General features: G+C 38.6%; 1 protein-coding gene across 4 annotated transcripts in view; it reads right to left on the minus strand.

The window, feature by feature from the left end:
* Positions 1-15833, minus strand: part of RPS6KA6 (ribosomal protein S6 kinase A6) — a 105474-nt gene extending 89641 nt beyond the window's left edge. The window contains exons 1-2 of one of the 4 annotated variants that reach the window (XM_074323580.1): positions 15675-15833; positions 15235-15487 (exon numbers count right to left, since the gene is read on the minus strand). In XM_074323580.1, the coding sequence (XP_074179681.1) occupies positions 15235-15312 (78 nt within the window). In that variant the 5' untranslated portion in view covers positions 15313-15487; positions 15675-15833. The remainder of the gene's footprint in view (positions 1-15234; positions 15488-15674) is intronic. The other 3 variants (XM_074323578.1, XM_074323577.1, XM_074323579.1) reach the window with 3 other exon arrangements.
* Between the last annotated feature and the right edge of the window lie 360 nt (positions 15834-16193).

Here is a 16193-nt window from a genome sequence, read left to right on the forward strand (position 1 = left end):
TATATTATATTATATTATGTAAGACCCGGTCTTATATTATAGTAAAATAAGACCATATCTTATATTAATTTTTGCTCCAAAAGACGCATTAGAGAGCTGATGGTTTGGCTAAGTCTTATTTTCAGGGAAACATGGTATATTATTATATTATATTATATTATATTATATTATATTATATTATATTATATTATATATTATTATCATATCATATCATATATTATATAATACCTGGTCTTATAGTAAAATAAGTCAGGCAGAAAAAGTCTTACAGTAAAACAGACCAGGTCTTATATTAAATTTGCTCCAAAAGACAGTAAAGCTGATTGTCTGGCTAGGTCTCATTTTTGGGGAAACACGATATGTACCACTTTGATCATTGCAGCATTATTTATGGTGGCCAAGACGTGGAAAAAACAAAAGTGTCCTTTGATAGAGGATTAAATAAAGAAGATACAGTATATATACACAATGAAATAATACTCTGCCATAAGAAGCGATGAAATACTGCCATTTACAACAACATCCATGGATCTTGAGATTATCATGCTAAGTGAAATAAGTCAGGCAGAGAAAGTCAAGAACCATGTGACTTCCCTCATATGTGGGATATAAAACTGAAAGCAACAAAGGAACAAGACAAAGAAACAAAAACTCATAGACAAAGACAACAGTTTAGTGGTTACCAGAGGATAATGGGGCAGGGGGATAGTATAAGAGGTTAAAGGGGGTCAAATATATGGTTATGGAAGGAGAACTGACTCTGGGTGGTGAGCACAAAATGCAATATATAAATGATGTACTATAGAAATGTACACTTGAAACCTATATAATTCTACTAACCAATGTCACCCCAATAAATTTCATAAAAATTTTTAAAAACCCAAAAACAACAACTTAATTATACTCAAAAAAAAATAAAATAGGTATGGCCATTTCCCCAGTAGACTTTTTATCTTTTTAATTTTTAAACTGAACTCTATAGTCAACATAGTGCTTATGGAAAATTTGATAGCACCTGCAATAGTTATTTAAAATGACTTGTTTTGATATTTTCTGACTTTTTCTTAAGCTTTTATTAAATTTACTGGGGCGACACTGCAACTCTGCAAACCATATTGTGAAGCCATTTGTCTAAACTGGGGCCCATGGCCTAAGAGTTTTAACATTTTTAAAAGGGTTGTTCAAAAAAGAATATGTGACAGGTTATATGCAGCAAACAAACTCTAAAATATTTATCTCTTTACAGAAAAAAAAATTGGTGTAGTACACACAGAATATTGCTTTACCCAGAATATATTATCTCCTAACACTCGACTTGTAATTAATTCCAATTTACTTTTACTTATGTCCCTTGCATCCTTCTAAAGAAAAAAAAAAAGCCAGCAAAATAGATTCTTATTTTTCGTGCTTTGAAACCAAGAACTTTATTAGCAGAAACTTGTGAAGTACACCTCCATGAAGGCAGGAAAAAGAAGAGTTCATTAGATTTTAGAAGCTGTTAATCCTAGTAAGTGACTAATGGTAAGAATATTTAGTTCACTTTTTGGAACTGGCATAATTCAACCAAATTACAATATTTCACTTGTCTCATACTAATTGTTAAAGGATTTAGTATAAAGAAATCAACTATACTGCTTTTAAAAAATAGAGAATGTAATATAAAAACTGAAATAATGATGACACTTCTGTTTCTTTCAAAAGAGGTAAGTCTAAAGTTACAAAATTTATTCAATTAGGATGAGTCTTCAAAACAATACCGTAATTCAAAATCACTCTCTAACTTCAGAGATGCTGTTATTTTTAGAGAAATAGCCATGGTCCTCTTAATAATCGCTCTGCAACATAGAGCCTGACAGGTTCAATAAAAGGACTGAAGTCAGCTCTATGTTATCCAAGCAGGCCCATGTTTACTAGGAACTGCTTACATGCATCTGTTCAAATGGGTCACGTAAGCTATTATTCATCTTGCTATCCAAGTTCTGTACAATGTCATTATGAAAATAAGGAGAATAAGCCTATTTTCAAAATTTACTACTACAGCTACAATAGTCCTTTATGTTCTTTACCATATTTTAGCATACACCTCAGCAAGCTGGAGGTAGAATATACAAACTCAAACATCACTGAATTGAGAACTATCACTAGCAACTCAAAAGGTGACTTGTTAACCTCTAGAAACCTCATTATTTCAACATCGATGCAGTGAGTCCAAAGAACTAAGAGGCCCGAATTCAAAGGCAATTAATTAGTAAAAATAAGTTTTCTTTCTCATGTAGTAAAAATGATTGTAGAATAACACTAAATAAAAGCAAGAGGGACATAATAAATCTCTCCAACTACCATAATTGAATGCCAGCAGGGGAGGTATGTAAGGCAGGAATGAAGTACAAATTGAATTGCCATACATACTGAGGTTCCACTCTTGACAGCTGATTTGAATAGGAGGCAACCTATTAATATTCTTAAAAAAACGTTAATATTTAAAGAGCAAAGAGGTGTAAAGGAGCTAATGAATCTGGGGGTGACTGGATGGCTCAGTTGGTTAGAGCGCGAGCTCTGAACAACAGGGTTGCCAGTTCGATTCCCACATGGGCCAGTGAGCTGCACCCTCCACAACTAGATTGAAGGATGACGACTTGGAGCTGATGGGTCCTATTGAAACACACTGTTCCCTAATATACCCTAATAAAAAAATTAAAAAAAAATGAATCTGCAAGTAATGAACACCACAGGAGTATGCAATTAAAGCATTAATACCCCAGAATATTAAATTAAAAAGTTTTCTATAAGCCTAAATTTGTACAATCTATCCTTTCAGACATTTCCTTGTGACTATGGAAGAATGGATGGATATACAGTTAACAGGTTTTCAGTTATCAAGGCAGAAAACTGGAGAAATAACCAACTGAATCCTATCTAGTATCACAACACCTTACACACACATAGGCATTTAATAATTATTTGTTGGATGAACGCAGCAAAGTAATATCTAGAACTAATTAAAACCAATCTAAGTATCACCCTGCTTTAAAAAGGACCGGTAGTTGTGCAGATTATAGGTTACTATGAGTTGAACTAAGCACATCAATACTATATACACATTAGAAGGTACGTGTGAAACATTTGGGTTTTTAAAACTTTGGTTCAATGACAGAAAAGCAGCTTCTCTGGTTACTGTTCAGGCAGGAATTTTACTCTGCTTGGTTGAAATCAGGGCTAATGAATTTAATAGTTTTGAATAGCTCCTAAGTGTTTCCAATGCCAAGGCACTGGCCAGTATCATATGAGTCAACATATGCTTTGGAGAGTTTCCTGTCAAAAGATACATGTATTATGTGTGGTAGATGAATGCACATATATACATGATATGTACATATATACATGACATTCTTTAATAGTAATTCTTTTCATTGTAGTAACCTCTTATAGATATGAGGTCCATGTAATTTCATTAAAATACTACATTGGGGAATATAAAATAGGTTTAACTTGTCCACTGAGTTAAATAGCAGGGGAAAAGGAGTATTTTGTCTAGGACACCTAAACTTTAGAGTTCTTTTATTGAAAACAAGAATTTTATTACTCTTCTCAAACATTATATACACAGCATAATTATTTTCTTTCCTTCTCACAATAATCATAAACTTTTAATTTCTATTTCATACGTATGAGGAACCTAAAGAACTTTACTTTGCTTCTGCACGTTTCTCAGAAAGCAACTGAGCATATTTGTGTGGATCTATTTCTGGATCTATTCTGTGCCACCCATCTATGTGTCTATCCTTCCACCAATACCAGTCTTAATTACTTGCAGTAACACAGTAAACCTTACTATCTCGCATAGAGTGATTCCTTGCATTTTATTTGTCTTTTTCAAAATGGTTTTAGATAGTCTAGCTTCTGTCCTTTTACATATGAATTTAAAAATAAACTTGTCTATGTCTATAAAAAACCTTGTTGGATTTTGTTGACCTTTATTTTGAGTAGACATGGCTATTGAATCAGCAGATCTGATTTACTGGTCTGATTGCCATCAATCATATCCTCTCCTTATCTTCAATGTCCTCCTTATGGGGGAGACAACAATGTACAGAGGAAAACTCATGAACTTAGAATGATGTAAGTTCAAATTCCTTATGTGCCTCCCACTTATTTGTATGTCTCTTTCTCATGTTAAAAAGACACACTTTTCCTTACCAAGTTCTGTTGAAGAGTGAATAAAACTGAAGAGATAACATGTGATCACTAAATGTCTTATCTTTCCCCCTTATGTTTAGATATATTTAAGATGAAATGGATTAATCTCTTCGGGTAAAAAATTTACAGTGGGTGTTAAAATTATTATATTTCCTCTTAAAGTCCCCAACCACTTTATAGGAGAGGCAATTAGGTCCTATAGTAAGAATAATTATCTGTGACCTCAGGAATTTTTGTTAGAGATGTGATAGGATATTTTATTCAAGAGTCACTATCCCCTTACTTAGCTAGCAATATGGTATGCAGATTATTTAACCTCTGAATTATAAGGCTATACTACATCAAAATCAGCGAGGACACTAATTTTTTTATTTTTACACTTATGGAAAAGTAAAATATCAAAACTACATAGCAAGAGCATACGAGGCAGCTCAACTACTTCCTCTGCCCCATCTGTATCCCCCACCCCACTTCCCCTTCTCTTTCTTTCCCCCTATTTTCTCCCCCTCCTCTTCCTTTCTTTACTGATGGTAGCAGGTTTATATACTGAGGGCATTCAGTGTATCCCTGAATTGCCCCAATTGTATTACAAACAAACAAACAAAACAGAATGAAACATTACAATTCACAGAAAATTTATTTTAAAGCTAATTGCTTAGAAAACTAATATGCGTTTTTCTTGTTGGATGAGAACTATATGATTATGTCTGTTTTTACTTTGGCCTAGAGCTGTGATTCTTTATCCTCAGCTGTACATTATAATCTGGGGAATGATGCCTAGGCCACCATGAGATCAGTTAAATATGAATCTTAGTAAGTAGGGCACTAGCATGGAAACTTTTTTCTGAACTCCCAGGTATATCTAATATATAGTCAGAGTGAGAAACACCAGCACGAGGAAATTCAAGGCCAAATTTGCAATTCCACTATATTTCAAATGTGTGGTATACCTTTAGATCCTACCTACTTGTGTTCTATTTCATCCTCCAAACCCATCCTCTATTCTTTCCAAACACCTGTTAATTTATCTTTTCCTTATCTTGAATATCAAAATACTTCTTACAGGCTACCTCATTTTATTGTGCTTTGCAAGATCCTGCTTTTTTTTTTTTTAAACAAATTGAAGGTTTGTGGTAACCCTGCATCAAGAAAGTCCATTCACATCATTTTCTCCATAGCATTTACTCACTTCCTGTCTCTGTGTCACATTTCGGTACTTCTCACAATATTTCAAACTTTTCTATCTTTATGTAGATTAGATGAAGTAGAGGATCGAATCAATGATTTAGAAGATAAAGTAGCCGAAAACACCCAACCAAACAGAATAGCAAAAATAAATAAAAATCTGGCCCGGCCTGGTGGCTCAGGTGGTTGGAGTGCCGTGCTCCTAACACCCAGGTCGTCGGTTCAATTCCCACATGGACCAGTGAGCTGCACGATCTACAGCTAAGATTGTAAAGAACAGCTCTCCCTGGAGCTGGGCTGTCGTGAGCAGATAGAGGTTGGTGTGAGCTGCTGTGAGCTGCCGTGGGGTGTGAGTACTGCCATGGGCTACCGTGTGCCAGCATGAGTGGCCGGTGGTCAGTGCAAGTGGCTGGCAGCCAGCGAGAGTTGCCGTGAGCTGCCGACCGATGACTGGAGACCTGGCAACCGACTGCCTGGGGGGGGGGAGGAGCGCAAAATACCAGCATGGGCCAGGAAGCTGTGTCCTACACAACTAGACTGAGAAACAACAACTTGAACCGGAGTGGGGGGAGGGGGAGGCAGAACAAAAGGGGGGGGGAATCCAAAATAATGAGAATAGTTTAAGGGACCTCTGGGACATCAAGCATAACAACATTCACATCATAGGGTTACCAGAAAGAGAAGAGAGAAAACAATGGATTGAGAACCTATTTGAAGCAATAATGACTGAAAACTTTCCTAACCTGGCAAAGGAAATAGACATACAAGCCCAGGAAACACAGACAGTCCCAAACACGATGAACCCAAACAGGCCCACACCAAGACATATTATAATTAGAATGGCAAAGGTTAAAGACAGAGAGAATCCTAAAAGCAGCAAGAGAAAGGCAACTTATAAGGGAGCTCTGATAAGACTATCAGCTAATTTCTCAACACAAATTGCAGTCCAGAAGGGATTGGCATGAAATATTCAATGTGATGAAAGGCAGGGACCTACATTTAAGGCTATTCTACCCAGCAAAGCTATCATTTAGACTCATAGGACAGATAAAGAGCTTCCCAGACAAGAAAAAGCTAAAGGAGTTCATCACCACCAAACCAGTATTATGAGGAATGTTAGATGGACTTCTTTAAGATGAAAAAAGATAAAAAAAATATGAACAATAAAATGGCAATACCTACATATCTATCAACAATTACTCTCAATGTAAATGGATTAAATGCTCCAATCAAAACATATGGGAGGGCTGATTGGATAAGAAAGTGAAACCCTTACATATGCCACCTACATGAGACTCACTTCAGATTGAAAGACACACAAAGTAAAGGAATGGAAAACGATATTTCATGAAATGGAAATATGTATTTAAAACAGCTGGGGTAACAATAGTTATAGCAGGCAAAACAGACTTTAAAACAAAGGCTATAACAAGAGACAAAGAAGGACCCAGTAATCCCACTTCTGGGTATTTACCCGAAGAAATCAAAATGGTATTTCGAGGGGACATGTGCATCCATATGGTCACTGCAGCATTGTTTACAATGGCCAAGATGTGGAGGCAGCCAGGGTGTCCATCAGTGGATGAATGGATGAAGAGTAAGTGGTACATATATACAATGGAACATTGCTCGGCCATGGAAGAGAATAGGTTCTTGCCATCTGCAGCAGCATGGAGGGACCTGGAGGGTATTGTGCTGAGTGGAGCACGTCAGGTAGAGAAAAACCGATACGTGATTTTGTTTATATGTGCCATCTAAAGAAGAAAAGAGACAAAGAAAACAAACTGCTAGATACAGAGAACATTTTGATGGTTGCCAGATGGGAGGGAGCTGGGGGGATGGGTGAAAAAGGGGAAAGGATTAAGAAGTACAAATTGATTGTTACAAAGTAGTCATGGGAATGTAGGATATAGCACATGTAGGGTAAGGAATGTAGTCAATATTATGGTAATAACTATGTATAGTGCCAGGCGGGTACTAGACTAGTCAGAGGGGATCACTTAAATTATATAAATGTCTAACCATTATGCTGTACACCTGAAATTAATATCAGATAATACTGAGTGTCAACTGTAATTTAAAAATTAAAAATGAAGGGGAAAGGTGAAGGGAATAAGAGTTTCAAATTTCCAGGTATAAAACAAGTCATGGGGATGTAATGTACAGCATAGGGAATATAGTCAATAATACTGTGATAGCACAGTATGGTTTCAGATGGTTGCTGGACGTATTATGGCGATCACTTCTTTAGGTATATAAATGTTGAGTAACTATGGTGTATACCTGAAACTAATATGTTAGCTAATTTTTTTAATTAAAATCTTAAGAAAAGAATAACGATAAATCTACTTTTCCTGTGCTCTATAAATAGAACAACAAAACCTGGATTGACAGCACATAGGTTTATAACATATTTTACTGAGTATTTTAAGCCCAATGTTAAGACCTAAAGCTCAGAAAAACAGATTCCTTTCAAAATATCAGTGCTCATTGACAATACCCCTGGTCACCCAAGAGCTCTGATGGAGATGTACAATGAGAATAATGCTGTTCTCATGCCTGTTAACACATCGACTCTGCAGCCCATGGATTAAAGAGTGATTATGACTTTCAAGTCTTATTATTTAAGAAATACGTTTTGTATGGCCATAGCTTCCATAGAGTGATTTATTCCTCTATGAATCTGGGCAAAGTAAACTGAACAAAACTTCTGGAAAGGATTCACAATTCTAGGTGCCATAAAACACTAGGGATTCATGGGAAGAGGTCAAAATATCAATATTAACAGGATTTTGGAAGTTGATTGCAAACCTCATGGATGACTACTATGGGAGATTAGAGACTTCAGTGGAGAAAGTAACTGCAGATGTGGTGGAAATAGCAAGAGAACTAGAATTTGAAGTGGAGCCTGAATATGTGCCTGAATTGCTGCAATCTCACGAGAAAAATGTAATGAATGAGGAGTTGCTTATTATGGAAACAAAGAAACTGGTTTCTTGACATGGAATCTACTCCTGGTGAAGATGCTGTGAAGAGTACTGAAATGACAACAAATAATTTAGAATACTACATAAATTTAGTTGATAAAGTAGTGGCAGGGTTTGAGAGGATGTGACTCCAATTTTGATTGTGGGTAAAATGGTATGAAGCAGCACTGCAAGCTACAGAGAAATTGTTTCTGAAAGGAAGAGCCAATCGATGTGGCAAATTTCATTGTTGTCTGCCTCTAAGAAATTGCCACAGCCACTCCAACATTCAGCAACTACCACCCTGATCAGTCAACAGCCGTCAACATCCAGGCAAAACCCTCCACCAGCAAAGATTACCACTCACTGAAGGCTCAAAAGATGGTTAGCAGTTTTTTTTTAGCAATAAAGTATGTTTAATTAAGGTTATGCACAGTTTTTAGACATAATGCTATTGCACACTTAATAAACTACAGTATAGTGTAAACATACTTTTATATGCACTGGGGGGGAATCACGTGACTTGCTTTTTCAATATTTACTTTATTGTGGTGGTCTGGAACCAAACCAACAATATCTCCAAATTATTTGGACTGTATTTCTTACAAACCATCTCAAATACTTTCTGAAATGAAACAAGGCATACGTAAAATAAAATACTATTTCTCTCTCTCTCCTCTCTCTCTCTCTCATACACACACACACACACACACACACACACACACACACACGAGGCCATACTTCAAATATACAGATACAATTTTAAATTTAGCAGCAAAATCAGTTACATAGAATGCTTCCAGGGCAATTCAGAAAACATTTCTATCATCTACAAAAGCCAGATTAAGTTTAGCTCTAAATCTCTCTCCCATCCAACTTTTTTCCCATCTAAAAACAAACCAAAACTAAACAAAATACACAAAGAACAAAAACTGTCAGCAAGAATAGTAAATAATCTTTAGAAATAACAAAAATGTGTAAACATTGTATAGCAAATTCTGTCCAAGTACTCAAGATCCCAAGAGCTCACCAGATCTTCAGAATTGCTGCTAAAGACAAATGGCAGCACCCACCAAAAGAAAAATTATAGGAAGGGGAAAAAATCTTGTATTTCACCCTCAAAATTATAGATGAAGGAGACTATGAGAGGGGTTGTATTAAAACAATAATATGGTCCAAGAGAGCAACAGCACCAAGTCAGGGCTTATTATGGAATAAGGTAATGATTAGCTCTCATGATGACACAATCACGGTAGGGAAATACAGAGGCCCTGCCCTGAGGGAACTGACCTGAATATTTCCAGACCAAACTTGTTTAAAGGAAGACAGTCTTGGAGGAACTGGGAAGGGACCAGTGGGGTTGGAGGAGGGGCCAATAGCACCCTTTCAATTCCAAATAAACCTGGTGAAAGTATGTAAGAAATACAGATGTTCCTCTTTTCCACATTCCAGAAAGAAGCACCAGTCACTATTTCAGAACATCCCCCTGCACCCAGGGGCTGCTGAATATTTAAAATGAATATTGAAGAAGCAAGAATTACAGGCCTAAGGATCATTTAAAAAACATGAAAAACTACTTTATCTAATAATAAGTGCATTCATGTTCGGTAGTAAAGATTATAAGCATGCCAAGCATGACCAGAAATCTTTAGAATGGTTTCCTCTTACTCAAGACAATACAAGAGAGGGAGAAGTTCATTTTGGCTTTTTATCTCCTTATGCTGCAAAGATCTATTTATCTTTGTATTAGTCCAGTGGCTAGCATAGATAGGTACATTGGCAGGCAGGCAGGCATTAAATATCTGTTAAAATGATTAAGTCCTACCACAGCATTCCTAATCTCTGATATTTATTCTTCCCTCTTACTCCCCAACATCTAATCAGTTACCAAATTCTATTTTATCTCTGCAAGGTCTCTACCATCAGTCCTCTCCTTTCTACCCCTTCTGGCCTAGTTCAAAAATCTCACTATTACTTCCACTGACTAATACAATAGCCTCCTAGCTGGTATTCCCTACCTTCAGTCTCTCCCCAACTCCAATTCATCCTATACAATGACATCGATTATTTTTCAAAGTATAGATCTGGCCATGCCATGTCTTCGAAAACCTTCAGTAGCTCCCATTTACTGAATAATGTTGAACCCTTAAACTGGCTTTAAAAGCCCCATACAATCTGAGCCTAGCCTACCTTAAATACATTGCCTACCTCATCTCACACTATATCCCCTCTCTCACATCACAGCCTTGTATCCTAGCAATGTGATATTCTTCCTTCCTCCAAGAGTACATCCATGCCTTTGCTTATGTTGTCCCTACCCACCAGAAAGAACTATGCTCCTTTCATCTCTATGGAAATATTATCCACTCTCGAATGCCCTGATCAAATTCAACCTCTTTCACAAGGCCTTACCAGATCCGTCCCTAAACCACAACTAACATTGTTTGATGGTCTCATGACTTGTATAAGTTTCTGCACATGTCTATTTTGCTTACCTGAATGTAAACCCATGGGGGTGGGGTGAGACTCAGAATGGTATATCTTTAGGCATTTCACGTTGTAGACTATGTACTGCACCTGCCTTGTACCCAATAAACAATTGAACTGAACCAATTCCTACCATGACAAAAGTTCAGAATGTGGGGGGGACACCTAAAAATTAAATGTCAGTGAAACACCTCATTAGTCAGTTATAACAAATCAAATTATTTGTCTCTTCTTATCCCCCAAATGTTCGTAAATGTAACCTCATATTTAATCCCTGAATCACCCTATCTGTGATTACAAATGTGATCACTATACTTAAATGAAATGATGAGATCTAGGAAGGAGATTTTAAGAAAACTGCTCATAATAGGGAAACTGGAGCTATGATCATAGCTATCTAAATCCCAAGGTTTTAATATAGGTGACAATAATTCAGAATTTACAGGCAGGGAAATTGGCATGATGATGACTGTGGGGAAAGAGAAGAAACTAGTGAATACTGGAAACCTACTACATACAAAGCACCTTGCTAAGTGTACTAAACCCAGTACTGCATTTCTTTTAAATATAAAAACTCTTAAAGATGGTTTTCTCCCATTTACAGATGAAGAAAGTGAGGCTCAGAGGTTAGGTAACTTGTATTGGGTCATACAGCTACTATGAACTGAAATTAAGATTAGAACCCAGATTAACCAGCCTCCAAAGCACATGGTATTTCCTCTATTACTACAGAGTCTCATGAAATTAATTACAACTAGCAGTTTTTTTTTCCAAATCTGCCATATATTTGCCATCCTGCTTAAATTTTAAAGTCTGTGGCTTTAATCCCAAACTGTTTTTATCAGTGAACTGTACTACTCTCAAAACTAACTTCCTTAAACAAAAGTAGTATTGATAAAGAAATAATATCAAAGTACCAATTATAACATAGCATAATGATATATTAATAATACGCCATTTGAAAACTCTATATATAATCAACTCCTCCATCAGGAAACATTCTCACCAAAAAACAAACACAAACTAACTGCACAAGCTGTAATATACACAGCATTAACTCATGAAAAGTTCAGTTTATTAAAACAGGCTGTTCTTTTATGACCCTTGTCCAGAATCACACCAATATCCTCAAGTATAGGTAACCCCAGTATAACACGGTTGTTAGGTTCCTTAAAAATGCCATTGTTATGCCAATCTGTGTTATACGAAACAAAGAACTAGTACAAAAAAGGTGGTTAAGTTCCAAAAATTAAAGGAAACATATTATTATATTTCTATAATTGAGAAATATCTTTATTAAAGCAACTTTCACCAAAAGTGTAACATATTAATATGTGTTAAATAATGTTTTCTTCATCATCACTAAGCACCACTAACCGAGGGCGTTTTCTTTTTGACATGATATCTTCATCCTCTGAATTTAATACTGCACGAACAAAATGGATTTAAAATTCTAATAAATTTTAAAATTCTGCAGTCAAATCTGATACGACATCCACGCTCAAATGAAAAATTTCAAATGAGATATCTTTTGCTCTTAAAAGCTCTTACTATGTTCCATGTTGTTCGGGGATTTCCCTAATTTCGAATGAGATATTTTTTGCTCTTAAAAGCTCTTATTAAGCTTTGTGTTGTTCGGGGATTTCTCTAATTCTCAAATCGTATTAGAGCAAAACCGTGTTATGTAAGTGCCGTGTTATACGGGGGTTATCTGTAACACCTCCTTCCCTGATCTTGATGGAATCCAGGCAAGAGTTAAAATTGTGGCTGTCTGAGGGATGATGCTCTTTGAAGTCCCTACTATTCCCAGTAGACCTAATTGATATAGTCCCTGCAAGAGCTCTCACAACCAAAACTTCTTGCTTATCCTATTTCCCATCTCCCCAAAATCCTCTTTGCAGTAGCCAACAGAGCCCATATTTCCCCTTTGCAGGCCCTTTCACTGGAATCAAGCTACTTCTTGTTTGAACCCTCGAACACATTTTTTCATAGAACAATTTTTTTACAAACAGTGATTAAGCTCTTCATCATTATACTTCACCATTGTGCACTGGTTTAAAAATGTAACTACCCTTAATAATTTTCCCTGTAGGAAAACATGTTAATAGTCTCAAACAACCAATTCTCACACTTCTGAATGATAATTCTGGGGTTAACAACTGCCATAAAATAAGACAGTTAAAAGATATTAAGACTCCACAATATATGATAGTGTATACCTTTAATTTTACCATGATTCAACACACACAGAAATTGACAGAAGTTATTTCCTTTGATATTAAAGTTAATAGATTCTCACTTACATTTTCTTTAAGGAGTCCAAAATATACATTTTCAAAATATATATTCTACAATTAAAGCACCCTTAGTCCTAAAAACAATCATAATTGAGTGCCGCAAAGCTCATGCTCAAAGGTTACCATTTCTAAAGCCAACATCAACAAACATGTAATTAAAATAAATATAAATTCTGGGAAGTAAAATTGCTTCCTTCTTATCAAAAGAATACCGTTAAAAACAAACAACACAACAAACCTCTTCTAAGTACTAAGCAGGTCCGTTCATTTAGTTTTCACCTAGAATATTTTTAGTTAAATCAGTTGCAGGATTAAATCTTACGAATCATAACTGTTTCAGCCAAAGAAAGCCGAAATCCTATCTTTACCACATTACCTTCACCTTTCGTTTTACTTCACTGGGATTAACAATTTCCACTCGAGTATTTTCCAAATTGCTAAAGTAGAGACCCATTGTTAAATCTCTATAATACCTAAAACATACTGCAAATAATAAAAAAAACAACATATGCAATTACAATTTAAACCATTTCTACATTGAAAGCTAACAAAAACAATAAAATAATAGGCATGCAAAAGGCTCCCCACCTTTCATCCCATCCTAACATCCAAGCATTTAACTGTCTTTATAAACCAAATGCCTGGGGCTATGTCAATAGACTACGTACAAAAATAAAACAAAATTCCTCTCCTCTGGAACTGTCTTGCTAGAGAATTCCTGCCAGTATAAAACATTCCCACATTCCAAGAAGAAATGAACCACTCTTCATTTGTCTTGTTCTTAAGAGATGTAGAATATTAAAATGTATTTTGGAATTGCTTAACTTTGTAGTAAACTATTTCCTGTAAGTAGAAAGGGCTCAACTTTAGACGCCTTCTGAATTTATTTCCATTACATTTCTTGTTAAATGTTATCCTGGCACGTAATTTTAACCCCAGCTCAGTTGGAAATTTGAAAGGGAAAAAGGAACGAGTTAAACAGAGAATAGTCCAAAGTGAATTTTAAAGGATGGAGCAAACACTTAAAGTTTGCACCTTGAGATGTTGAGGAGTCTGAGTCCTACCTCAAAATATCCTACTGTGAATCAGTTTGGCATTCAAGTATTTTTAGGAGGTCTATCGTGGCCTCTACTGGAGTACTAGACTGTTGTCAATCCATTAAGGTATCAGAAAGGGTTCCGACTTCCAATCCCCAAAGACTTGATATTGTGTTTAAATGCTGCCCGCATTACTGGTAACGACAATAACAACAAAGCAACAGCAAGAAAAGCGGAGTACCTGTGCACACCTAAGTTCTCACCGCACAGCTGTTCGAAGCCCAATCAGAACAGTTTCAGAAGAGCGGGAAGAGAACCAAAATATTTCGTTTGAACCTCGCAGTCTTACCAAAGATATGTCTTGTAAGGGCTGGGGTTTACTTTGCGTCTTTTAGGGACCAAAGGGGTGGGGGGAACAGTTTCGGAAGGCAGAAAGATGTTGGGGAAAGAGGGAGGTAGAATTGAGGGGACCGCAGAAGAGGCAGCAGAACATCACCTGAATGTAGATTAAGAAACTTGGCCTCCAGTTAATTTCCGTTTCGGTTGTTATAAAGAACCACAAGCCACAGAGAAACGAGAAAGCTAGTAACTAAGGAGCACTCATCCCTACGCGCAAATGTCCCCAGAGTTAGTCGGTCACCTTGTTGGGTTTTTGTGGCGCTGGGTTCCTAAAGCACCCAAGATTCACCAGCGAGGTGGAGTTAGCAGCTGTTCCCGAGCAAACCCAGAGCAGCGGAGAAAGAGGGATGCGCGGAGCCAGTCGCAGCACCCGGCGCGTCTCCCAATCCCTTTCCAGGTCGCAAAGTGAAGAAACTTAGTCACTACTCCGGCGTAGCCCACGAGGCCGGCACTATTCCCCATGTACAAGCCCGCTCTCTGGTCCCCGCCCGCTCTGAGCGAAGAAAGCGCAGTTGGGGCAGCGCTTGCTCCGCTGCCCCGCAGCCTCCAGGGGGGTTGCTTGGACACCCAGCTCCCCAGCACCACGCCCCTTCTTTCTCGAGCCCTGGCCAGGGTCCAGAGGGAAGGAGGTAGGTGGCTGCAGCCCCTCTTGGTCACCACACTAACCTCGCCGCTGCTAGCGCCGTCGCCGAACACCTCCATTTCTTGGTCCCAAGGCTCGTCCTGAGGAGCGATCGGTAACATCGCCACTTCAGGAGCACTCGAACTGGAGCTGCGAACCGCCAGCACAGCCGCGCATCCCGTCTTTTAAGCCTGCCTGCGGCCGCCGAGACCCCCCCGGCCCCGCCTTCAGCGACCACTTCCGTCGCCGCAGGGTCCCTCAGAGGCGGGGAGCGGGGGTCGCTTCCACCACAAGCTGCTGCTCCCCATAGAAAAGAAAACTCTGTGCTGCCTCTCCAAGAGCTGCCGCTCGGCTCCGCTCACCACTGCCGCCGCCGCGACTGGCGCTTGGCGGTGATTACCCCCCCACCCACCCCGGCACCCTTCTTCCCCAGGCCCCCTCCCCGCTCCCAGCTCTGTCAATATGGCGGCAGCGGCGGCGTTACCTGTGCGGCGCCTGGAGCCCCCCACAGCGGCGGCACAACGGCGTCACCCGAACGTCAATGGAGATTCCCCAGCCTGGGGTGAAGGGAGGGTGGGAAAGAGGGGCGGGGGTGGATGCGGAGGACCGCGTGGTTGGAGGGGGAGAAGGGAGGGGGTGTGCTGGGCGGGGTAGGCGGGAGAGGAGTAGTAAAAGCCACTGCTAGCGCCTGGGTAAACCTGCCCACTCCAGGGAGCATGCGCGGCGCTGTTCACACATGCTCAGCAGGCCCTCTCAAGTCTACGAAGCAGCCTTGCCCTGCCTGCGGGACAATTCCCCAAAAAGATACGGGGAACTTGGGGGCCCTCCTTAGCTTTGGAGGAGTCAGTGTCAGGGGTTCTCCAGGAATATCTGCTTGCAGGGCTCACAAAAGCAGGTGTCCTATACACCGAACCACACCCATTTTAATATTTGGAGACAAACACTAGGGCGGGGATTTTAGTCCATTATACATTAGCTTCCAAGAAGCATGAGGCCGGAGAAA

This window comes from Rhinolophus sinicus, chromosome X, assembly GCF_036562045.2.
Source record: "Rhinolophus sinicus isolate RSC01 chromosome X, ASM3656204v1, whole genome shotgun sequence".
Classification (NCBI taxonomy): Eukaryota; Metazoa; Chordata; class Mammalia; order Chiroptera; family Rhinolophidae; genus Rhinolophus; species Rhinolophus sinicus.